Genomic DNA, 26441 nt, shown 5'->3' with positions numbered 1-26441 from the left:
TTATTAACCAAGTATTGCACATTTGTGATCAGGAAAGGTCGTGTGTTTGATCTGCTACCATGGTGTCAGTCCTCCATCATACAAAATATGGAAAGACTGATTCTATGAAGCAAGATATATGTTTAGGAGGACCAGCTAATTTATACAAGTTTTTACTTGTCCGTTAATGCTGATTCAGAAGCTGCTCCAAGTTTTATGTATCCAGTTTTGCGCCACTTCTTTCACTAGTAAATTTTTGTGGAGCTCTGTGTGCGAGAGCTTGAAAGCAAGCTGCCTGTCTCAGTGATTTAGGAGATTTGGATTTGTGTTTGAAGCTGCTCCTCCAGAAGGATCAAGGTAGGGATTGCTTTGACATAAAACGCACAGCTGAGTCAGGAACTCTTTCAAACACACACAGTGGGCTTTCTGGTGTGCATGTTCACACACACACACACACACACACACACACACACACACACAGCTCGAAATAACTACACACATGTTGCTGAGTAAAACACTATAAGGATATCAGAGGGGGCATGTTTTGTAGAAATAGGCAAAGTTGCATTTTTAATGTTGTTGCAAGTTTGCAGTAAGTAGCCGGCAAGAACTAAAGCAAATCATCTTATAAATAACATTTCACAATGTATTTTTTGGTAATATTTTTTTGTTGAATTTAAATCTATCGGTTCTCCTGTGCAGCAGTCTTTCTATCAAAGACAACCAGAATTTAAGTCATTTTTCAAAAATATTTTATTTGATATTGATCCAGGTACAAGGAAATTAAAGAACATGAATTTATCTTACAGGACATGGGAATGAGACTGTAAAAGTTTATTTTCTTGATCCACTCTCTTCTTGGACAAGGACATGCATGTGAATACAGAAGGTGGTTTACAGGAAAAACAAAACAAAAAGGGGAATGTACTTTACTGTTGAAATGCCATTGGACTGGGTGGTCAGCTCACCCCATACTGTACAGAAAGACTTCACCCAACAACTTTCTCTTTTTGTCATTTTTAATCCTCTTTTATAGCAAAAAGGCAACACACAGATAGGCTACAAAGAACCAACAATATTGAGAAAATTAACAAAAGAGAGGGAAAGCACTTTCATCCTTCCAAAAAGACATTTTCTCTATTGTCTCGACAAGCAAATTGTGAACATTTTTACTCCTTGTGTTGAAAACGTTTTAAGTTTCTTTAGTTTTGACATGAGAAGAGCAGTGCAGTGAACATGCAAGACGAAGAGTGACTCAGACGACTACTGACCCGGCACCTCACCACGCTGTGAGCACAGTGTGCCTAATCATCTCCTTATGGCCTCGCTGCTCGGCTCTGACACCAAACTTTACAAGGAACAAAAAACACATCTTATATCTCACGAATCTTTATGCATATTTCACAATATACTTTTATTATCATTTTAATAAATACAAAACGACACTGTGATTTAAAAGAAAAAAATGAGTATTAAAGAGACACTAAAACGCAATAGACATTGGAAATATCAATCTTAATTTGGTATGTTCTTTTACTGACATCTTGTCTTAAGGTGGATGAACCAGCACATTATACTCAGAATCAAAATGCACAGCAAAAAACGAAAAGAGGGGACGACAGAACGGACATGAGAGGGATAATTTTGTCATTGAAAATGGAATGGCATAATCAAGTGGAGATGCGTATGGATATATACACATATATACACATACATAAACACCACCAGAATGTAAAATAACCTGAGATACTCTTTGCACCTCATTTCCAGAACACTGGCCACAGGCTGGAAGGTAAAAAAAATGACGATGGCATGACGACAACGGTACAACAGCATCTGATGGCCATTAGTTTCCCACCCCCCTTTATCAACATTAGCAGTACAAAAAAAGACAAAACAAACAGTCATTGAACCACACAAATCCTGAACATTAACATTTGAAAACATTGTTGTTAAGCAGCGTCTTGGAGTCCATAAAAGGCATACAAAGAAACAAGCTTCTCTTTAAAAAAAAAGGACAACCAATAAAAACATCGTCTGAAAAGACACAAATTGAGAATCAGAGGCTGAGAAGTCGAAAGCGGCAGATGAGAAGTGTGTGTGTTGTGGCAGTCAGGCAGATAGAAAGTGTTCTGCTCCACACTGTGGCTGCAGACATGGAGGCAGTGGACCTACGAGTTAATATACAAGGCCTTTCTCCGTTATCACTCCGACTCAAAGCTACATTGTAAATCGTACACTTTTTTTTTTCTTTTTTTTTCACAGAGTTCCTGACACAAGACTGTGCTGATCCTAGTGTATTGGTAACTGAGGCACCGACCTTCAGAGCAACACGTGCTTCAATAGATCCCCTAATTTAACAGCACTTAGCTGGACCCAACAGGTCAATGTGTTGTTTTCTTGGATGATACTGTACCACAGAGAATATTACAAACATAAAACAGTAAGTGCTCTAAAATAAAACAATATTAAAATGGTGGGAACTAAAAGAATAAAACAATTAAAACATTAAAGATGTAAACAAATTATGTTGCTCCACTGATATTTTAGGTAGGTTTGGGAGTATTAGTACTACTAATCATGATAAATACTCCTTTGTTTGTGTTTTCTACCTATTAAGGCCTTAAAAGAGTCATAAGCCTGCCTCTATAAGTGCTTTGACTGGACTGCAGCATGCGGACAGATTTCGCAGACTCCTCCTACCTTTTTGACCGTTGAATTGTAAGTGTGCTGTTATACTGAATGAGGAGCATAAACTCAGTGTGGTAAAATTATTTTGGCAATAAATCATATAATAACTAATAAAATAAACCTTGAAATGCTCGGAGACCCTCGTATATAAATGCAGAAAATGCACTTAGTCTGTTTCTGAAAACATGACAATGTCTGGAGTTGCCCAAAGACATTGCGGACAAAATGTTCCTGATATCAAACTATTATTGTAGGACAGTCATTTAGGAATTAAATAATCACCTCAGTCACTGACAGTAATACAGTATCGTTTGTCTAACCCCTCTGTCCTCATGTCTGCCCTTCAGACTCTCAGGAACCTTGTGTGTCTGCCACCCAATTGGTCTTAACTGTGGAAAAGGGCATCTTATGTGTTGCTGTCTGTGAGCAAAGCATTACTCTTTAATATCTCTCTGTACATTAGTATATAATTTTCTTCTCTTTACTTTACAGTACAGAAACTCCTCTTCACATATTCTTCCGGTTCTTCATGTCAGCAGGAGCTATGTTTTTGTGCTTATCACCAAAAGTTGCAGTGCAAAAACAATAATTAATAATAAAAATGATAATAATTAATGGTAACTATCAACAAACAATGGATTATAAAACAATTACTTTATGGCACAACAGCCACTCAATTCACATATAATACAAATAACCAGATAAAACCCAACTGTTCTTGTATATGGAAATAAAAAGCTCAAATTGAAGTAGGCTTGCATAGCAATGCAACAACAAGTTAAAGAATATATTTACATGAAAAAAAAAAAAATCCCTTTTCCCCAAGGGCAGTTACCAGAAAATTTGTTCTCATATAGATGTTTTCTTTTTCTTTTTTACTTGCCTTTTTCTAACAAAAAAGAAAATTACAGTAAGGTAGGAGGTGGAAAATATTTTCTTGAGGACGAAAACATAGTGGGATGTACAGTATGTCTGTGTCTATACATCACATTTACAGTTCTGTGACACTGCTTTTCTCTGGAGTTCTCTTTGCTGCCTCCGAGAACACACAGGTGAGGACAAAGTTCACTGCCCCATCAAGGAGGGCGTCATTCTTCCAAGACCACACTGGGTTTTCTCCAGTTCACACCCCAGGCAGATCACTCTGTGACAAGAAAGGGGAAAAAAGAACACGCAAAGGTAGTCAAAAAAAGAGCCCGTTCTAGTAATTTACTCTTGTAAATAATACTTTATTTAAAGAGGCTGTTTAACATTTTGGGATATGTGTTTTCTTTTCCTTTTTTGTCAGTTGGTAGCATAAAAGTGGAAACAGGTAGTCTGACTTCACTCTAGTTAAAACAATGACTGTACAGACAGAAGATGAGGCTGGAACTGTAGACACACTCAACACAGTAAGTGTTCACATGAGTACCGCAAGGATAAATTAACTTTAGTTTGACATAATTATGGTAATTTTATGGTCAGAATTAGCCCGGCTGCGCCGACTGTGGCTTACAGCTTAAGTTTTCTTCGCTGGGAATACTGTCTGGTAACTCAGCTCTTATTAGCGTCTGCTCAGCCACTCTGAAGGGCGGACCAATCAGCCTCCAGTGTTGGTGGTTCACCACGTTTGTTCCGCCCCTCCTTCACTGTGATTGGAAGGCCACTGATAGTGGCGATCGCACCATTAACATTTTTAAATTCTCAGTGACTGGAAAAATAACACCAAATGTTCAGCGCTCAGCACAGAATAAACATTCAGCATCTTATCAAACTGCTGGCGTTCATTAAAACAATTAAAAAAATATGCTGTACTCAGTTTTGGCAGTGGCAGAGTGTCGGCTGGTTTCAGCTCATGCTGATTTGTTCAAATTAACCCCAGGTCTATGCCTAGTAGGATGGAATGGTAGCTGCAACGATGTGCCGTGAGGTATATCATAAAACACCGCTGTGAAGCATTAGAATACTGAATTACTCACATAACTCTCCTGAGTACTGTCCTTGTCCATTGGTCCCCAGAAATTCAGCATGCTCTGTGGCGGTCCACTGTTGTGGTTGTCGTGGACCCTCAGTCTTGCGTGGCCCCGTCGAGCCCTTGGAGGAGGCTGTGCCAGAGGAGCTGTGGCCACCAGGGGAAGGGAACGATGGTTTACTGTATGGTAGGCACCCATCCTCTGAAAACACGCACACAGGGACCGACATAGATACGTGACTTTTGATATTGCAGTGATGCACATCTAACATCTGATGCCTGAAGACAAAGAGCAATTTGCAAACTCCGCCCCCTCCTGACATCTGCAGAGTGGCGGTGCCAACAAGCAGTGCCAGGGAGTGCCACAGAGAGGACTCTCAGCCTCACACATGGCCTTACAGCTACCAGCCTTATAAGGGGGGAAAGATGCAATAACAGAGGGACTACTGGCTGCTGTGGCACCCCCTGCTGCAGGGCAGCATAACATTGACCCTCAGCAGTCTCCGTCATTGCATGAAATCTCATCAAACTGCTCCCCACTGCGCCGCTAATGACTGTAATAGAGCCTGCCCCGATCTCTGCGGATTCTACTGCGAATCAGTCAGCGCTCTGACACATGTGGGAATTCACGTACAGGTTTTTTTTTTGAAAAGATGCTGATTGTGGCACCTGTCTTTGTCTCACAGTCTCAGATTAACTGTCTGAAAAACTCCTGGCACAACGAGGCCAGCGAGCACAGCATGGAGAGCTCTAACAGTAGCAAGCAAACACACACACACACACACACACACACACACACACACACACACACACACACACACACACACACACACACACACACACACACACACAGATGGGGTGTCGAGTGGCTGGTGTTTGTGTGAGAAAAGGAAGCTGAAGCGATTAGAGTGCATTTCAGTGGCTGGGGCCTCCTGCCTTACTTGGAGCTGAGCAGGCCAGGACTGGCAACAGTTACAGTGGGATAGGGGGAAGCTGAGGGGGGGCTGAGGGGGGCATTCTGGAAACCAGAGCAAGTGGCAGACAGTGCAATCTGTTCATGGGAGCCCAGACTCAAAGCAGCATGAAAGCTAACTTCAACACGAGAACTTAAAGAAAAATCACCCGCTGCCAAGAAACCGCAGCAGCTAAACTCTGACGTCCTTGTTGTTTTCCTGCTTCGATGTAACAAATTATGTCTTTATTAAGACAAATACTTCAAGTTCTTGCAGGTATGTTCAACTTTCACTCTGATTTTAGTTGTTTAGAGTGTGCAGCCTGCATTCCTAATTTTCTTCAGAATTAGTATTTGTATTTAAGTCAAATTTAACTGATATTTATTTCAGCTAATTTTGCTTGGCCTACATTTTATAGAAATAAATATAATCTGTAATTTTTGTAACCATGCCAGCAGCATGGCGCTGTTCACACTGTCTGTTTCACATTTGGTTCAGATTGAACTGCCTTGACAACTTTTGAATTCCATTTGCAATTTGTAAACAATAAATTAAATAAATAACTGACTTTTCATCCTCCATCACAAACCAGATATCCAGTTGTCTAACACTTTAGTTCCTGAAAATGCAAAATACTTTAAGACCTAAAAGTTAAATAGACGTCCTCAGCTGATGTTCAGCTTAATGCTAAAAGTGTGGAATAACATGCTAATTTTGACATGTTCATGTAGCATTGTAAACATGTAAACATCATAATTGTAAGCATGTTAGCCTTCGTGTGTTAATAAACACGAGTCCCATAACAAACTCCGCTCCACAGAACTGTTTGTGTAGCTTGTAGTTTTAGTTTTCTCTCATCTCTACCTGTTTTGTGTCCCCTGCGTCCATCGTCAGCTCGGTCCATGGAGCCCAGCCTGTCTTGAGCCTGGCGATGATGGTCCAGCGAAGTGCGTGTCTGTCTGTCAATGGAGCTCTTCATGTCATCCGGCCCACACAGGGGTCCTGAAATGGGCGGGCGCTCCAGGGAAGAGGCCTTCCTGTCTGCAGGGGGTACCACGCTGCTTACAGTGCGGGCCCCCTGGACACGGCCCTGCCCCTGACAGGGAGGAGGCTCCGGGGGAGGAGGTAGGTCTGTGTCGAGGGAGACCCACAGTAAATCACATGGAGCCATACGTCACCTATATATTGTAATGCTGTAAAAGCTCGACTCAAGTTTGAACACATTTACATCCAATATAAGTTTGCATATTAACATAAATCCTTCTTGTTTATAAAACAACAACAGATCCCAGTTCCCAGTCGCTGTCTCACCGTCTGCACCAGCATCTCTCCGGTGGGGAGTTGTGCCCTGACTTCGGGGTTTGCGTGTGGGCCTGGTGGCCCTCTGGTGGCCCAAGCTGTGTGTCCCAACTGTGCTGCCATCTGTTGAAAATGGGCTGCTGGGCCGGGGCCTGTGGGACAACCCTTTACCTGCAGCAGGAATACAGGAACACAGGCCAGCTGGTTAATAAATAAATTAAAGAGCCAACACCTACACGATGGAACTGAGACTGTCACCAAGAAAGATAAAGATTTTCAATCAAGATCCAAAAATCTATTAGAAAAGAAAGATAAAGGTTTTCATTAGAAGGGAAAGCACCCAGGTAAAAGGCTGTAAAAGGCTGTAAGTATAACATATTACCAAGTTATTACACGTGAAACCCAAGAAAGCCGGTGTGCAAAGCCAGATGAGTTACAGAGAAGCTGAGTTAAAGTTAAGGATAAGGAGATACCCGCGGTATAGCCATATACAACAGGTACCATGCACAACCTGGGCACAGCATCCACAAGCATCAGAGAGGAAATATCCAAACAGCATTTTGAGGTAAAAAAAAAATAAGCCAGTGGATGACAAGAGGAACAATCAGAGCAGAAAAGAACACATCATCTGCCACTGGTAGAAGCTCCAGTTCAGCAGTGGGAATCTGGTCTCCACACACCAACCTCTCTTGCTGAGGCTAGTGCCCTCGAGGCGGTAGCCTGCCTTGTCTGCAGCGGCCACCAGTGCCTGGGCAAAGCTGCAGTGGGTAAAGATGGAGCCATCAGATGAACTGCCCAGACTGGACCTATGGCTGGAGAAATTACGGTCATCTTCCGAGGCTGAGCCCCACCCATTCACCATGGACCCTGTTAAACACCACAGGTATCAGCAAACGTGTGTGTGTGTGTGTGTGTGTGTATGTGTGTGTGTGTGTGTGTGTGTGTGTGTGTGTGTGTGTGTGTGTGTGTGTGTGTGTGTGTGTGTGTGTGTGAATGGATCTTTGTACTTTTTACTTCAAAACACTCAAATTTACCACATCATTTTCATATTTCTGAGCTGAGTGGCAATAACCTTTATGGATATATGATCTGACATTCTGAACATCTGTGCTGTGATCGGCATTCAGATGGATGAAGGTGTTGAGTGATCTTATAAAAAAAGAGCTAATATTAACATCCTACACACAAATGATTTCGCATTTGCTGCAGGGCATTTCTGTTCTTGCAGGTGGGTACTTTTGTATAGTTGTTCTGTTCTGGCCTGCCCTCTTTCATCTATTACAAACATACATTGCGCGCACACACACACACACACACACACACACACACACACACACACACACACACACACACACACACACACACACAAAAGTGCAGACAAACACACGGTAGAATGTACACAGTGGAACAGCAGGACTGTCATCAACTGATTCTGCTCTTCTTTTGATAAACAACAATGAGCGCACCTGTGCGGAGCCAAGTTAGCTGCACGGCTGCCTCAGGTGACATCTCACAAAATAGTGCATTAAATCAAACACCTGGTGGTTTGCACAGACAGTTATTTTGTTCCTGCTTAAAAATGCACAGCCACCACTGTCTAAAAAGTTGCGATGATATTTAGTTATCTCACTAACAGCTATAGCTCTGAATATCTCTATTCATATGAGTAACTTAAAGGATTTAAAGGCGATTAAAAGATAAAAGATTTAATCAATATCCTACTAAACATGCTGCAAACACTGAATCATCTTTCAATATTTGATTGGATCACAAGGGCTCACATACGGAATATATGTTTTTACCGTCAGACTTTCGCCTTATACGCTACAATATTTCTTTATGCTTTCAAGGCGGGCGCTTAAAATATAAAAGTATCACTCTGAAAATAAAAATGTGCCACTTTGGCAAGCAAAAACACAGCGAACAGTCGGCTAATGTGACAGCTTTCAGTGGGACCGCTTTGGCAGACTTTGCTTAAGTGGCATGAACCCAAATGCTCAGCTCACACACTCTATCCCTCCCTCACACTGAGTGATGTGATTGAACAGACTGGTGTAACCGAGAAGTGGGGAGGTGTGAGGGTAAAGGTTGCTGGGAGAGCGATGGGGACAAAAAGTTAGCAGCAGGATTTATTAAAAGGTCAGGTCGATACAAAAGGTGGCACAATCCCGGCCAGGATGGCAGCAGATTGCAGATTGAGATTCAAATGAACACAACTCACACACGGATCAGAGGCAGTTTGGTCGGTCAGATGGTCCCCTTCACAATACAGTGGAACACATTTGAAACTGGACATAAAACTTGGTAATATGTCCGTGGTTTATTGATTCAGCACACTGGGAAATCCCCTTCAAAGAGTTTTCCAACTTTGCCATCTGCACGTCTGTTCATATTTGACTGGATCTCTCAAAGCGGTGGTTGTGTCTCAAAGTGGGAATTGCAGCTTCTACCGCAAAAGTTGCAACAGCTTTTTGTTCCTATTGCAGGAACATTTTCTCCGGTTAATGGAAACTTCTATGAAATATGGGCTTGCATAAAGTAGAGTACCCCCTTACACAACCCATTTTTACAGCGCTAACTGAAATCCAAGGCAATAACTACTTCGAACCCTCCATCTTTCCGAGCCATTTTCTTTGAAATTCTTTTCTAAGAGTTTTTCTCTAAGAAAGAAAGACAGCAATTCCACTGGGTCCAATCCTCCCACAAAGAATAGAGCAGATAATGAAGTATAGGCAGTGCCAGCCAAAGCACTGAAGCTTCCAAGTCCTCCGGCTCAGCGAAGGAACACTGCCTCAGCAAATCACATCACAGAATGACTTTTCAGCCGCACTAACTGCCACTTTCTACTGCAGAACCTCTGGAGCACTTCTATTCTCAGGTACAGCAGTCCAATCAAACTGTGATCATTGTAACATAATTTGATAAAAAATTCAATCTAGTTTTCTTTTTTGCCCTCAAAATATATATATCTTTTTTTCTGTGGCTGCAGACCAAGGTTTGCACTACGAGTCTGTCATTTTATGTCTTGAACCAGAGCAACGGGCCAAACCATGTTCTCTAAAAACATTGGCTGCCACCCCCACATGCTCTGTGTACAGATTGAGCGAGGCCAGTAAACGTTAGATGGTTGGGGGGCAGTAAAACCCAGGCTGGGTCCCTCGGCCACTAAAACTGATTTATACCGAAGGAAACCCTTATCTGCATGTCGTTAAGTGGGAAAATCACCCCCCCCTGACGAGCAGGCGTCTCTACCTTCCGTCAGGAGACGTTACCCTGCTCCTCAGAAACTTGGCAAGGCTTTATAGGAGAGTAATCGCCCAGAACAGCCAAGCTTTCAGTTCATGGTAGGCGTAACAGCTTCACTGTTACCACATCTCTGCTTTGCACAACCTATACGGAGCCAAGTAATACCAGGTAATGTCGATGTGTTCACTTCATCTCTGTGGCTTGAGCAAGAAATGGCTCTGCAGTACCCACCACATGAGCACTTCTCATTTATCAGCTAAAAATATGTTGTATTAGTTCAGCTAAGAATAACACATCGGAAAGCCTGTGCAGACAATCTGCTGCTGAAAAATAGCCCCTGAGGAGACGCCGTTTTTTTTTTTTTTTTTTTTTTTTTTCTGGGGCATCAGTGAAATGTTTGATTAACTGGCCTTTGGTGTAACATTATGAAAACAGACCTATTTCCATATTATTAAAACAATGACAAATCTATCAAGCGATGTTTGAAAGGAATCTCACTGCAACCCTCCCCGATTTGTATTGCCTCAAAATGGTGGCCGCAATAAATCTCAGCAGTTTTTCCGCTATCTTTCCTCTCTTTCTCCCGCTAACCCTGGAGCTGGGACCATGTCTGTATTGTCAAACGATGCGCTGTGAGGCAGACTTGCAGAGAGATAAAAATAAATAGTGGTGTCTTCAGAGCAATACAGTAGAGGAGAGATGCAGTAGATTAGGGCCCAGTTGCTGCTTTATATTCCTCTAAATACATCAGCAGTAGCATGTGTCAGCGCTACCAAAACCACTGTTCCATCATCTCATGGAAAACTACTCTTTAGGGCTGCCACTGACACGGTAGTCCAACAAGCAGCACTGTCAGTCCTCTTATTCTCATGCTCTCTCTCAAATGGATAAGCTCCTCTTATTCTCTGTTGTCTTCCTGTTTCTTTCCACCTATAAATATTCCAATATGGATTTCGTGTTTTTAAGTACTCAAAAACTGTGTTGGGTAACCTGAGGGGGAACATTAAATCGAGATTTTCGATCAAACCTGTCCCTCAAATTTCATGGATTGTTTGTGAATATTTCTTCAGTTTTACCCTCCATATTACATCTAGATAATGAGGCCCGGTCAGTATGAGAGCAGCAGTCCAGAACCCAGCTCTGCAACTGCAATGTCATGCCCTTCATTCGTCCTCCTAACAGACGGCTGTAAAAGTTTTCAGTGAGTTGTAAAAATGGAAATGATGCCTCTAGTCTGGAATAGAATATGCTGCACGTGAAATTTATTTCAAATCTCCTCTGGAAGATACGAGTGGCACCAGCTCCGGAGCCATGTGCGAGTTAAATCACAGTCATTCTGCCCTGCCTCTCCCTCCTCTTAATTTCCCTCTCACTATCCTGTTTAAAATTCATGGACTTTCTTATCTCTTTTTTTTGGAAATGATGATTATAATTCCCCTGAGTCTGCCAAAAGTGCTTCAAAAACTTAATTGAGGGACTCACAGTTGGCATGTTCACAGAGCACACTCATGAGGAACATGTCACGATCAACAATCCGTTCACTGTAGAACGAGATGCAACAACAATGGGTCTTGAATACATTTATATCCAAACTAAGAACAAAAATAAATACATCACAATTATTCATATATTATTATAAATTTCAGTATGGTCCCCAACAACGTACATGAGATTAGAGCCCCGGTTTACCTGTTAAAGAGCTGTCCAGGTTGTCCATGCTAGACCCTGGTGTGTGCTCAATACCGCGGGGATGCCTGGCTCCATAGCCTTCATCCTCCTCGTCTTCCTCTTCCTCCTCCTCCTCATCAGCCAGGTCAGTCTCCAGGTCGGAAACCATTGTGCTCGACACGTAGCCCACTGGGGGAGCTGGTGCCTGGGGAGGATGAGAGCTTCCCTGCATGTGCCTGACGGGAAAAAAAAAAAAAGAAAAAAAAGACAGCATATTAGCCCATAGCAGGGACTGTGGAGTATGAAAATATATAAATAAGAATAAAGGGAATATTCAGGGGTTTCTCTGCACAGGAAGAGGACAAAACATGGACGTATAGGGAAATGTAGGGAAATGTAGCGCTAACTTTAGACACCTGTGTCGTGAACTGCTGAATAAATTTGGACAATTCCACTAATTCTACAGTGCTGCTTGTATGCAATCACAATGACCTGCTAATTGCTACTACGGAGGGTACAAAGGCACGCTCTCCAGGCCTGTCGACACATGGCTGTCACCTCAGTGGCAGCCTGCTCTGCAGACAGCCGCGTTTGTTAGAGGAGTGCAAAGTCTTTGACGCGGTTTGCAGTGGGAATTGGTTGTAATTACTGGCCCTATGGTGTTGTCAAAGATGCTCTCTAACCAACATAGTCATTACGGTGTAACATGACATCTCCTTCCTGACAAGGCTTCCCTTCCCTGTCTCCCACCCCCACCACCACCACCACCACTTCACTGTTGTGAATGAATGGCGGTCTCTCATTCTCTGTGCGTTGCTGACAGAATGAAGCATGGTCTTCATCTGACTTGCATGAGCACAACAACAATGGAATGTGCCGTATGGGTGTTGGGGGAGTAAACAACCATGGGTAAGAAATTGTGTCTCTTAGAGTGAGCAAAATACAGTAGTCGCATAAGAGGTAGCATGGGCCCATTAAAATGGAATGATTAATGGGTTTATCTCCACTGCACACACAGTTGACATGAGGAATACTGCAGGACCAAAATAAATCCTAGCAGCAATAAACAGGGACAGAATGTACAGTAAGCATTTTAAAATGACAACAATGCATACATTATCAACTATAACAATATATCTGTCAACATGGTTAGATGGATGGATGGATGGATGGATGGATAATAGATAGATAGATAGATAGATAGATAGATAGATAGATAGATAGATAGATAGATAGATAGATAGATAGATAGATAGATAGATAGATAGATAGATCCATTTAAATCACTGTCATTTAGTACTGTAGTGTTTACCATGTTTGTTTTGCCATGTCCATTTGGTATGCTCTGGTCAGCTCATCCAAATGGGCCTGGAGCATGGGTTGCATCTCCTCCCGAGGAGATGGGGTGAGGGTGGCTGTGGACTGCTGTCCAAAGGACACAGCAGCTGGGGAGGAGGCAACCCCTCGAATGGGCGGGGTGGGAACCCTCTCCTCCTCCTCCTCCAGCTCATCCTCCATGCCCTGGTGAAGATATGTCTGCACAGGCATGGGTGGGCCCCAACCGTCACTCTCATACCTGAAGTAAAGAATAGTTTTTACTGTACAAACATTTTGACACTTAATATGTGGAGTTCTTCAGCAACTCTAGAGCTCAAACTTACACTAGTAACTATCTACTTATACATTATATTCTCAACTATTCAATCTATAATTTTATGTTGAAAATGTGAGAAGGGGAAATTAAAAAGTTTAAATTTTTGCTTAAAACTTGATTCATTTCAAACTAGCAATTCATTAAATTAGATGCTGATTAATTTGTTTTCCAAAAGAGGAATGTATGACTTGAGCTGTTGGTTGTTTCAGCTTTAGTCTGATCATTTCTATCAGACGCAAAGAAGGAAACACAACAAAGAATTAAAAATGTAACATAATTAACACAGCACACTGAAAGCTATGCTTATTACTGAGGAAAGATGGGGAAATATACAGCAACACAATATGGTGTGTGGTATTGTCAATGCCTGCATATATAAAATGCTTACTGAAGGAGTAAGGGAAAAGCAGATAGCATTAAAGTACGAATATTTAAAGATCAATGTCTGTAAACTAACACAGAGCTCTGTGACCTTGTCCAACTTTGGTAAGAATTTGTTATACGACAGTCCTGAGAAAAATTACAGCGGTTGTCAGGCTTCACTTCCTCATAGCTGTGCTTATACATGCTGAAATAATACTGGCCATAAAGAAAATGTTCATTAAAGAAATTTGTCAGTGCACACTCCATAGGACATAACTGTTTTAATCTGCTGCCATTAAGAGCAGCCTCAGATTTACAGTGCTCGGGAGTCTTCATTTGCCAGATAGCCTATTAAAGCAGATGACTCTCCCAGATTGGAAATGGGAGTGAGAGGACATCACACCTACTGGACCAAAGAGAGAGACACTCACAATCACTTAAATAAGCTTCTGTTACTGACAGTACAGTAAGTTTGAGCTTCTGTTAGATTCACTGCACTAAATAAAATGTTAAAAAGCATCAGCTAATTTGAAAAAGCAATGCAATTAGTGTAAAGAGAAGCTAAAGAATCGATTGGTAGTGAATCAAACATTTATGAGAAGTCAGCTTTTGATATTTACTTCAGCCTCAGTTGGTGGATAGCACACATAACAAACTGCATGAATCTCCACTCCATCTCTCTCTCACTTATCGTTTTATGAAACAATACTCCAAGGATTTTCAGCAAACAAATTTATCTGAAACCATCTACACACTAGTAGCAGCAGGAGCCTGATAACAAATGCAGGGTTTTTTTTCCAGTCTTGAAATCATCTCATAGATTGAAGACAGGATCAGCCGATAGTTTGATCTGCACCCACCAGTATATGAGTTTTTGTGAAAGAGCCCGTGTAACTGGCTGCCTGTGGAGACTATACACACATTGATCCTTCACTTCTTTCCACATCTACAGTAATACAGTAATTAGCTGCAGAGAAGGCAAAGCTGAACCTTTTTACGCCAAAGAGAAACGTTATGGCAAGAACGGTCTTGTTCATTCCAGCAAACGAGACACTTGATCCTCTGCTCATACTCAGAGAAAGAAATATACAGTGATAGCAATGCAAATAAATCAGTCTCAATCTATGTGAAGAGTAGTCTGTAAACATTATGGGTGTAAAAAGCTACCATCTACATCTGTTTATTTCACAAAAATAAATAGAGACAGATTTATAGCAGAAGTTGGCGTGGCTTACAGTAAAATGTTGTTGTTCATCGTCTATAAAGCTTAATTGTTTGTGTTCAGTTATTTTCTACTGCTATTTTTACTCCTGGTAAGTTTTAGTATATGTTAAGCTACGCACCAAACATGCAATATAACATTTGAAGCATAGTACTTCAAGATTTTGTTTATAATATACAAATAATAAAGTAAGGTTTGTATTTGAGCCCACCTTTAGAAAATACAAATTAACAAAATCAAAACTAAAAGTTGGATAACTGTGAATGATATGGGTCAAAATATGGTTTTAGTAGCATTACATTCACACATATAGCATCATTTTCTTATTAAATGGAAGTTGATTGTATATTAGTAGGAGGTCCAGATTTAAAAAAAAAAAAATAAAAAAAATAATGGGTTGAACGGGCTTTGAAAGCAATTTAGAAAGCTGTTGATGAAAATTTGCAAAGCACCTTTAAGATTATCGATAACTTCAGCCTGACAGTTTCCTCTCTGCTTTCAAGTAGTGAAAATTACGAGACTTGGAATCTAATCATCAGGTAAATATTAAACAATCAAATATTATCCTGTACTGCACTATTATTTGAGCCTTACTGCAAGCATATGTGTATGTTGTTAATATGTTTTTAAAGGGTGTTATTTGTTTATCTGTTTATATCAGAATAATGTATTTGTGTACATCATTAGCAGACTTACCCTCCTCCCTCATGGTGCTCATTGGGATAATGGTCCATCTCAGTGCCAGGGAGAGGGTGAATCGGGGGAGGGGGCAGGGGAACGTTGGCCCAGTTGGACCCATTGGCTTTAGTAGGTTTAGAGCCAGCCTTGGTTTTCTTCTTCTTTCCTCCCTTCCCACCTACAAAAGGAGTTGATGCATTTAGTAGACACAGTCACTTAAAATTTGATTGTATAAAAAAATCCATTAAAAACTAATATACCCGTGGAATAGCATTGCAAATAACAGTAGTTGCTTTTGCCATGTGACAAATGTATACCAAAGAAACTCAATTACATCCAAACATGCTACTTAGATTACAAATCCATTTGGACCCAGTTTCAACATACCCTTGGAAAGTCGTACACAGTTTCAAACACAAGATTTCAATGAGCGCCCACCTGACATGTCTTTCATAGAAATCTCAAGGTTGCCTGATAAAAAGTGTGCTTCCATTGATTGATTGGCTGAAAAGCCTCAAATCTCCATAGAAACAGAGGTGAACGGTAGTAAAGGAGGCTGAAGCAGACCTTTGGGCTCCACCCATCCCTCATTGTCCCCTTTCACACCAGGTTCCACAATGAAATATCTCACTTCACGGCATCATCATAATGAATGGCTTGTGTAGTGTCAGTGTGTCCCTAATGGAATTCACTGAGAGTCTATTACTACTTTCATTTCTTTTATTACACCGGAGAGCCACTAACCCCATCCATTTCCACTCATATCCCTCCAACATCAGATTCTCCACTGCCCCATCCATCTTCATAAATCTGCCAGCCAGGTCAATACTGAGTTTTATATGATTTGGTCACTGAGGAAAATAAAATAATAAAAAAAATCTTTAAAAGACACTTGACTTCAAGCCCAAATTTGTTGTTAAGTGGAGGTATATATTCTATACACATATTTCTGAAGACATGCTGATGAAGAAAAAGTCAACTCATACAATTTGAAATGCTTTGAAGTGCAAAAACAACAACACAAATGATTTATTCTTTACTTGTAGGTATATGGGAAAATGCATATACCATTACTTGTATATGATATAGCAAATACAGTATAATTTAAATAGAAATCTTACAACAGATACAATAACTCTTCTCTTCTATAAGATACACCTGTTAAAAAAAAAACTGACCTGAGATTTTTTTACTCCTGCGTACCTCACAGTTACACATTAACTTCCGTAAATCAAAATTATGCAACGTAATGTGTTGTATTCTGAACATTAGTGCTTTATGATTTGTTACTATAAAATGTTTGAAACGGTTACTAATATTTCAAAAAGACAAGATGCATAATACTTATACTTTGTATGTTTACATTGAATATAACATGTATAGTAACGGTATATTGTGATATTAACTTTGTACATTTATAAAGCCAAAGTATTACAGTAAAGCTTTCTACAAACATGTTTTTCCTCTAAGAATAAATGTACATTTACTTGATATTCGCATTATCTTAAAGTATCTTTTTAAATGACTAACAATAAGTTGATCTCTGCTTCAGTCTGATAATGAAAAGCACACACTTTGATCGTTGTCTATGCATACAGTGCTAACACATTTAAAATGTACATTTAGATTTTGGTTTTAAGCATTGAGTATGATCTCCAAGTAGAGCAAACCTGTGCTGCATCACTAGTTTTTTAACACAAATTTTGATTTATAGAATATTCATATTACTTATCTTTGAGGCCTCTTAGATTGTGGGAAGTGGGGAGACACACTTTACAGTATTTGAATATAAAAAAAAAATCTATTTGTGTCAGGATGAAATGTCTCTACAAGTAAACACCTTACATCTCAATCCAGAAAATACCACAGGCTGACTTCACCAGCCACGTAGACTAGTGAAAGCCAATTTGGGAAAAATCTGTTGAGGACATTTGTATCTGTCATCTATTGGTTAGCCTCTGCTGCCAAATGCCTGTAATAACTTCTCCCAGTGCCCCCAAAAAACTGCTGATACTGTATCTTGTGCAATGTAACATCCTGCACTGTGTAAACTGATTTGACTCAAGCACAGTAAAACGTATGTCAGTCAACAAAAGAAAGAGAAGGAATTAGGTACATTTCTATTGATTTTTATGAGAGCAAGATGGCGGAGAAATCAAAAACACTGTATAGTTTGTCTTGAGAATTCGGATTAGGTTGCTTTTCCAGCAACAAAAATAACAGAAATGAGCATGGAAAAAAAAATCCTGATGCAAGAAAGATTCAGGCATGAGGAGATAGAAGAGGTGTCAGAATAAGATTAATAAAGAATGGAAGTAATAAAGGAAACAACTGTAAGCCCAAGGCAGGTGGCACCACAGTGTAAGCATAGTCTGGAAGTAATTGGGTTTGCTAATCGCACCTCTGGGCAGCGCTTGACTTTTACCAATAAATGGTGAGCTGACGTGATTGTTCAATCATCCTTAGTCCCTCTACACAAGACCAGCCATCAATATTATAAATGAGCCACTTCCAGGGAAGGATGGTCTGGCACTGGAAACGCAACAGCTCAACCCAAATATGAAAAATACAGAGAAAAGCTGTGGCTAGGAGCTGAACAGGAATTACACAGCGAACTCATCTCTTCTGACAAAACTGGGCCTCTCTTCAAAGGGGAACTGATACTAAATATAGATCCAGCTCTGGGTATTTATACCCGGGGTTTGGGCACTCCCAGCCTATAACTGCAGGGCTGCATAGCCTTGAGCTTGCTTTGTTTTCATTGGGTGCATCAGTGCTGAGGGGGAAAGCCACAGCGCAAACACTCTAGAAAAACTATGCAACCAGATATAATTTATGAGTGGGAGAATATATAGCTTAAAGTCATGTATCATTATTTTTAGCTGAGGCTTTTCTTTTTTTTATTCTTTTTTTAATAATACAACATGTTAAATAATGAAGTGAGATGCAACATATATGGAGAGTGCAGGAGAACAATGGGCCACATAGCTGTGGACTTCACATGGTCCTGGACTCCGTAGCTTCATAGACAGGCTGGGTGAGGGTGTAGGAGAGCAGAGAGTCTTCGGGGTCTCTAACTGCTACAGAAAACACCAGTTGCCTCTTCGCTCTTACACCAAGAGAGGTTTTAATGAGCAGCTTCATGTCCCCGGTGGAGATCCATGCTGTCATGAAAGCTGATCTATTTCTGTTCCTTTTCATCCTGCTCTCCTTCTTCAGACCTGGCATTCATTATTCCTTCCATCTCTTTTCAAATTTACTTTGGTTGAAGTCTGAATCAAGGCTTCGCTTGTGGTGATTCAAATTCTCAGCACTGTTGTAAGTTGCACTAAACAGTATATTTATTCACTTTTATGGCACCATTAATACATTATTATTTCAGTTTTATTTAGATGTATATTTTTTTCATCATTACAGGTGCGATGCCGTGTAACTCCCTGCTGAAACTGAAAATTAGACAGTATATAGTAGTTACAGGCTTTTATTTAAAGGTAGATGAGAGGTTACTGACAGAGGAGAGTTATTGGAACCTTTTTGCATTAAATTATTATAAAACGGTGTTTTTTTCCTATTTTCTTAACTCTCAGCGCTTTAAAGGAATAGTTCAGCATTTTGGGAAATACTGATATTAGCTTTCTTGCCACGTGTTAGAAAAGATTACTGTCTATCTGTTAACCCTAACTTTCAGCCAGAAGACTTAATTAGAATTGAGACTGAATAAAGGACCAAACAGCTCAGTATAGGTAAAACGAAAAAAAAAAAAAATGGCTTCCTATCTCCCCTAAAGCTCACTAATTAACACATGATATGTTTTAATCTGGAGGAGTTAGGTGATTTACCTTTGCATCAATCTTCTTATTTAACTCTTGGCAAGAACATGAACAAGAATATTTCCTCAAAGTGTCAAACTATGCTTTTAAATTGCATTCTCTGACACACTACCTTTAGACATGTATATTTTTTCACATGTATATTTTTTCACCGTTTCTCTTTATCAAATGAAGTAAAAATACAGCATGTGCCAAGACCAGTCAGCCCCTTTAGTAACCTGCGTGTCTATAAGAAGAATCTGCCTGCAAGGCATGACCACTTCACATTCTTCTCTCCAGCCCGCTATGTGCCAGAGTATTGAATTAGAGACCAGTTAAGGCAGTGGCTTGTAACTAGATAAAAGAGGACAGTGCAGGGGAGGCAGGCAGAGGGCTGCCTTGGCGTCCTATAAATGACATTGTAATTCTGCGAACATGGGTTTTAGTGTAGTCGACCACCATTAGGGGAAGAGGGAAGAAGGGAGGTATTTTTGCCACTTTACCCAGCCAAGCATCTCTAATGGTGTCTGTGTGTGTGTATACAGTCCACTCTGTCTGAAAGACTCCCTCTGCCCCTGCTCTTGTCTGCTCACTCACACAGTGAGAGACAAAGCCTTTACAAGGACCGACAGTGATGGCAGAGACCCAGCTTTAGCACTTGCAGCCATATTCTGTCAGACGATTATACTGGTATTCTTTCTTTTTTACATAAATGTCCTGACTCTTTATGCTCTGATAGGTTGCCAACTCCTATCCTATATCACAACACTGCTACATACAGTACAGAAGTAGCTGTACTATATGTAGAAAAATAATAAAGCATTCACATGTAATCAGCTGGAAGTGGGGGAAGCTGAGTGAGCAAAACATCTCGGGTGAGGGAGAGGGCATTGTGTTAATAGAAATGTCTTAGATGTCAGGTTTGTACATGCAAATAACAGATCAATAAAGCAATTAAGACATCAGTCAATCATAAAGTGGGGCGGAAGAGCAGAGTGTCCCAGTCTGCTTAATTCTCTGCAGCGTAAAAACCAACCTGAGAGACTGCCGCTTCGCTCTGAGCTGTTGTGAGAGCTGGTGGTGCTGAAATCTTGTGATTGGTTGTGTGGGATTCTATTAGACAATCCTTCGGCCAATCGGTAGTCAGGAATGAAAAGGAGGGCTACAGTGGGGGTTAAAGGGCAAAAATCACAGTGGCATCAAGTGATTGGCAGTTAGCACAAGCCCATGCAAACATGCAGTTAGAGCATCAAGCAAGCAGGATAAATTCAGGAGTCATACATTTATCACGTTGCATGTATTTAACATCCCATTCACTGTCTGATTTGTATGCAACAGACCACACCTTTGCTGGACAAATTTGATTTGTTGTTGATTTGAAAAGCATGGCTCTAATCTTTCACAGAGCTCGTCTCAGTTGTGAAATGGGATGGATGAGTCAAGAGATTTTATTTCTATATTTGTCTCTCGTAAGAGAGATATAATCAAACATAATCACGTTTGATCATAGTTCTTAAAATAATGCCAGGGAGAATTAGAAAAGCAGTTTTTGAAGATTTATTGCATTAGAAGGACTATGTAAAAACTATAATTAATCTGTTTTAGACTGTTTGAAAATGAGATTATGAATATGTATTAGGATAGAGCCGGGGAATACTCATTACACCTCAAGTACGGAACTCCACTCGGCTTTAAAAAATGCTGCATCAAATCCACGGTAATTAATTTGGATTATTTTCTTAAATATTAGTCAAGCTAAAATGGATTGGCAACTACTCTGAAACTGCAGGAGGCCTGGTACCATCATGGAAACGGCAGGAAAATAGATGGATCACTTTACTGTACTACTTCTTCGTGAGATGTTTATTCAACCTTGGAAGGTAACCAAAATGATGTCTGCTGGAGGGAAACATACTTATTTTTTTGAAGACAACTTCTACAGAGAGGTTAGCAAGGCCTCAGAGACTTTTGGTGGGAAAGTTACAAGTGTAAATTTAAGGCCTTGAATCCAGATCAAAAAATCTAAACAGATTTGTTCATAACATCACAAAAGTAATGTCTCTAATTGACATATTATCCAACTCAAACAAAAACCTTTTTGAACTTGACACACACAATAATCCCACATACAGCTAATGACAAACTCACTTGGTCAGTGTGACTTACTGTTGTTGCAGGAGTTTTTGTCAGGCAGGGAGTAGCCCAGGTTGGCCATCTCCTGCTTGGCCTGGAGGGAAGCCTTCCACTGGGCCTCAGGCAGGTCCACAGCCAGCTCATGGATACTGCTGGAGTGCAGGATCTGAGTGGTGGCATAGGGAGTGGCCTGGGATGTTTGGCCGGGGCTGTTGTAGTTGGCTTTGGTGGTGAAGTCTATGCTGCTGTAGATGGCTCCATCAGAGAGCATGGTACCGGTCTTATCCCCTTGTCCAGTGGGGAGATCTGTAAAATAGTTAGGGGGGGAGCTTATAGCAAAGTAAAAAAAATAAAATAATAATTCCCCTCACCTGTAACCCTGCTGTATTTAAATAAAAGCTTGTCTGATTTTTACGACAGATAATGAGTATCCAGCTGTGCGTCTTGCCTTGAATTAACTGAGATTTAAGTGCACATGGCGTTATGGAGTTATGGATTTTGGACCTTTTGGATCAGCTAAAATCTTAAGAAACAGCACATTCAAAATTCATCTAAAATTTTTTTTTTCTTAAATCCCAGTTATTTAAGTATTCCATCCCTCATCCATCCAGTCGAGGTGCCCCGTTCTCCCTCCACATATCCTCTGGTTATCTCACTAACCTCCCTTCCCTGCTCATAAAGCTGATGCTGTGTGTGTGCTAACAGAGGCAAGGAGAGCGAGAGAGCGCTCGGGAAAGAGAAAGCAGACTCTCTCCATAGTGCATGGTTTGCATACCCAGTGAAGGGGAGATGATGTAGAGCCGAGGCGGAAGTGTCCGTATCTGCGCCAGTCAAGCTGCGCCTGTCCTTCACGACTGGCTGCTCAAGACCATCCTTTCAAACAGCCATCCACCCCCTGCTCCTCTGCCTTTCTCTCCCCTCACATTCTCCTGCTCTGAGGTATGGGCTGTGACACCAGGCTGGACTATCTGCCATCACTCAGCCCAGTGACAGTGGAGGCCCTGCTGTTAATGCTGTCCTCTGATGTGATATATAAATGTGTACCTAAACACACATGCAATATGCATATATGTATACATCTTTCATGCATATATGTACATGATAAACAGCAGGCGCTCTGGTAGAACAGAAAAGCAGGTGGGGCCGACATCTTTCATCTTTTATGGTCTCTTTCTCAAAACAAATGGGACAGCACCGGGGCACTCACCTCCTCGCCCAAAGTTACTGAGGTCATTCGGTCCCCCGGAGCTGCTGTTGACAGGCAGGCTGGTTGCTGGCCAGGAGTCTGCTAACCAGGGGTAGCCTGGGTCACTGGCATTCAGCAGGCCTGGTCGGCTGAGTGGAAACACAGGAAGAGATGCTAGATTAAACATGGGCTGTGAAATTACATTACTCCAAGAGTTTTTTGTGGGCAGGAACATCCCAATTGCATATTATGCAGGGTTTAGTTCTGCATTATGTAACTGGATTCAGAAATAATGAGAAAAAAAACAACAACAACATGACAGCAATCAACAGCAAAACATTGGGAAGACAAAAAAAATAAAAAAATAAAATAAAACGTATGTTTAAATGTTACTTTGCACACAAGAATGTGTGTTTGTCTGAGATAAGCTTACCATAAGCCTCTGAAGCTAATTAGACACTTACGGGGGAAATAATATAAAGATACATTTCTCCTCCCACAAAGTGGAAACACAGCCCTTTATTCCTCTGTTTCTCCTGCAGTGTCTCTGTCACATTCTCAGAGTTATTGATGCAAAAGCATGCTGTGGAGGCTCTAATGCATTTACTCACTGCACACATGTGCAGCAGCACATGCTGACACCCACGTGTATAGGTTTCCTTAATCATTAATATCCAGTACATTCTGCTGTGTTTTCCCATCAACCCCTTGTGGTGATGTCCAGACAGTCTAAATCTTATCTGATGAGAAGTCAAACAACTGCTCTCGCCCCACCACGAAGCTCGTGGGATGCCTGCATACGGGAGAGGGCAGGTCCATTTAACAGGTGTTGTGTCCCTCCTGAGGGGGTGAGAACCATAAAAGCAGCCATCAAGACTTTAACCTGTCATGGGTGACTGCTGGGGGCCATTAGGGCCACTTTACTGTACAATCACGTCTGAGGCTTGTTACCATGGGTAACACAGATGGAGTTAAATGAGAATGAAAGATGTGGTTAAATGCCTTCGTTTATGTGTCAGTTCATCCACACTCCACTTACCAGTAAAATTGATTAAAAATCCAACAAAATTCAAGAATGTGTTGTCACCAGTTTACCATAAGAGATAAAGGATACAAAATAAACACATTTTAAGCCACTAAAATATTACAAGTATACACAGCATACCCACGGCAGAGTTCTGTGTAGCAGATTAGACACACATGTGCTCTGAGGTGCTGTGAAACACAGTAGTTACCAGCCGGGCTGCTTGATGGGGCTTTATGTTTCAGCTCTGGTGGGATGATGTGTTGGCTCTGAGGGACTGGGAGAGAGTCAAGCCCTGAGGACAAGGGCAGGTAATGGGCATGCTGCAGTCCCTCTCTGCCTAAGCCACAGGTTCTAATGAGAAGAGCTGCGCCACAGAGGGGGAAGTACAAATGAACTGCAGCCCTGGCAAGCTAAGAGCCCTCGCTGTGGTTCCTGAATGCCAAAACAGGCCCTCGGGGGAGACAAGTCATTCAAATTGATGGCTGTGCATCAGACACATGCACTTTTATAGGGTAATACATCTCACCCCGTCCTTCTACCTCTGTTTCTGGCAGCCATGTTACCCCCACTGCCATTATTCTCTCTTGCCATGCAATCTTTCCCTAAACCTATTTCCCTTTATTTTCCTCCTATACACCTCCACCTCCTCTTTCTTTATCTTCTTCCTGCCTCCCGCACGCTAAGCATCTGTCAGGCTGAAAATTCCAAACGGCTGAAAAGCAAGAGGACATTATTCACCTTTGTTGACTCCAGCAAGACTGCACTAGAAATGTACACTGTCAAACGTAAAAGGCCATGCCTTTGTCTCATCACCAGCCTCGCTTGTCCCGTGTGCTACAGCAAGTCCTCCCCCAGCCCACTCGAGAAAAAACATTTGAAAGACAAGGAGCTGACAGTGGAAATGGCTGCATCGTCCTTGTATTCATCACACAGCAATATTTCTGCAAAGGATAATTAGAATAGGACTGATTTCTACTGGGGATATTTGTTATATGTGTGTGCCTGTGCGTGCGTGCGTGCGTGCGTGCGTGCGTGTGTATGTGTGTGTGTGCGTGTGTGTGTGGGTGTGTGTGTGTGTGTGTGTGTGTGTGCTTTGGTGGTGCGTACGGGTGGGGGATAGACATCGGGTCATACGTCTAATAAAAAGTTGACACCTAACTTTTAATCCCTGCCCAACCTAGGATGGATGGCAACCTTGGCAGATAGAATTTGATTTGGAGCGTTTCCTCTTGCTGTTAGACATTTCAGTTGCTTGTGATGAGTAGGAAGGAAACCATAAATACTGCCTAAGATGCCTGACACTGAGCTTCCCATAAATAAGCCAAGTGAGAGAGATTAATTCCAAAGCAACTTCATAAATCAGGTGTTTATGGTCCCAAAGACGAGTGAATGGAATGTGGATTAAAAGTCTAGCCATTAGATAACACTTAGAGCAATGGGAAACACAGATTACTTCCTAGATTAAACTCTCAGAGAACATGCTGCCATTTAGTATTCAGATCCTGGGATGTAAAGGAATCTCCATAGCAACAGTGTTAGTGAAACCTGTCCACTGCAAATGCTCAGCCCATTCTCCCTGCCGATAGGAGAGAATGTGCTTTGCTAAAATATTGATCAGTGCTGGGATAGGAAGTTATTACTACCTTCTAATTACCATCTCCCTGTTGGCAGGGGGATAAGGAATGAAGCCTTATCGTCTTTTATCAATTTAAACTGAGCAGCCAAAGAAAAATCGTCCAGGTCCACGAATCTGCAGCCTATTCATCTTCCATGAATCATCTATTTTGTGATCGATTAAGTGTAATTGTTCAGTCAGAGCAATTTGGCAGGAGCCAATGAGAAACTGGTAACAGACGTGGCTTCATTTGCTATTGTCTAATTAATGCAATGAACATCTCATGCAACAAATGAACACATTTTCCCGAGATACTCCGCCACACATTTTCATACTCAGGGCAGATGGGGAAGTTGCAACATCTGGGATTTAATTGCACCAGAGTGACAAACGGATCACAGGCTTGTGTTAGCGTTCCAGGCTGCATATTATTCCAGTATTGCAAAAATGGTAGGAGCCACTGCTACTGACTAAACATATGATAAATATAAAGCAGCAAAAATACAGACATTTCAAATCCCATTCACTAGAATGAAAATCAGAACCTCTTATGTGGAAAATGGAAGAAAAAAACACTACAGCAGAAAGTAGATGAGAAATGGCATAGCAAGTGGCGTGGCTAATTCATTAGGAGATTGCCAACAGCTCACAGAACAATACAGGCAAAATTGCCCATTGTAGCATTCAGTTATACGCATAGAAAAAGGGAGAAAATGTGTTGAGGGGAAGCATAAATACAAAAGTGCTGCACCCAGACTGCAGAGCAGACACATTCCCAAAAGCCCAAAGACACACGGGGTCAGATTTAGTTGCAATCTCTCCCTGAGTGTTTGAGATCTGGAGGTTTTACCTAGTCAGGTGTGATAAGCAGTAGATAGACAGAAGCCTGGGATTCTCAGGGGAGTCTCCTGAATACCCACAAAGGCTCAGTAACTGGTGTCATTGAGATGTGCCCTATTCACTGTAG

General features: G+C 41.3%; 1 protein-coding gene across 9 annotated transcripts in view; it reads right to left on the bottom strand.

Annotated features, from left to right (window-relative positions):
- Positions 1 to 714: 714 nt before the first annotated feature.
- robo2 (roundabout, axon guidance receptor, homolog 2 (Drosophila)) overlaps positions 715 to 26441 on the bottom strand; it is a 256070-nt gene continuing 230343 nt past the window's right edge. For 5 of the 9 annotated variants that reach the window (XM_069161282.1, XM_069161285.1, XM_069161283.1 and 2 more), the window contains 10 exons: positions 22854 to 22981; positions 21680 to 21952; positions 20550 to 20675; positions 15723 to 15882; positions 13100 to 13363; positions 11809 to 12023; positions 6886 to 7044; positions 6439 to 6705; positions 4629 to 4823; positions 715 to 3814 (listed from right to left, as the gene is read on the bottom strand). In XM_069161282.1, coding sequence (XP_069017383.1) covers positions 3813 to 3814; positions 4629 to 4823; positions 6439 to 6705; positions 6886 to 7044; positions 11809 to 12023; positions 13100 to 13363; positions 15723 to 15882; positions 20550 to 20675; positions 21680 to 21952; positions 22854 to 22981 — 1789 coding nt within the window. In that variant the 3' untranslated portion in view covers positions 715 to 3812. The remainder of the gene's footprint in view (positions 3815 to 4628; positions 4824 to 6438; positions 6706 to 6885; positions 7045 to 11808; positions 12024 to 13099; positions 13364 to 15722; positions 15883 to 20549; positions 20676 to 21679; positions 21953 to 22853; positions 22982 to 26441) is intronic. The other 4 variants (XM_069161289.1, XM_069161290.1, XM_069161291.1 and 1 more) reach the window with 2 other exon arrangements.

This window comes from Embiotoca jacksoni, unplaced genomic scaffold (assembly GCF_022577435.1).
Source record: "Embiotoca jacksoni isolate LCO1_2020_lvr unplaced genomic scaffold, fEmbJac1.0.p SCAF_28, whole genome shotgun sequence".
Taxonomy (NCBI): domain Eukaryota; kingdom Metazoa; phylum Chordata; class Actinopteri; family Embiotocidae; genus Embiotoca; species Embiotoca jacksoni.
This window is presented reverse-complemented; position numbering and strand designations above follow the sequence as displayed.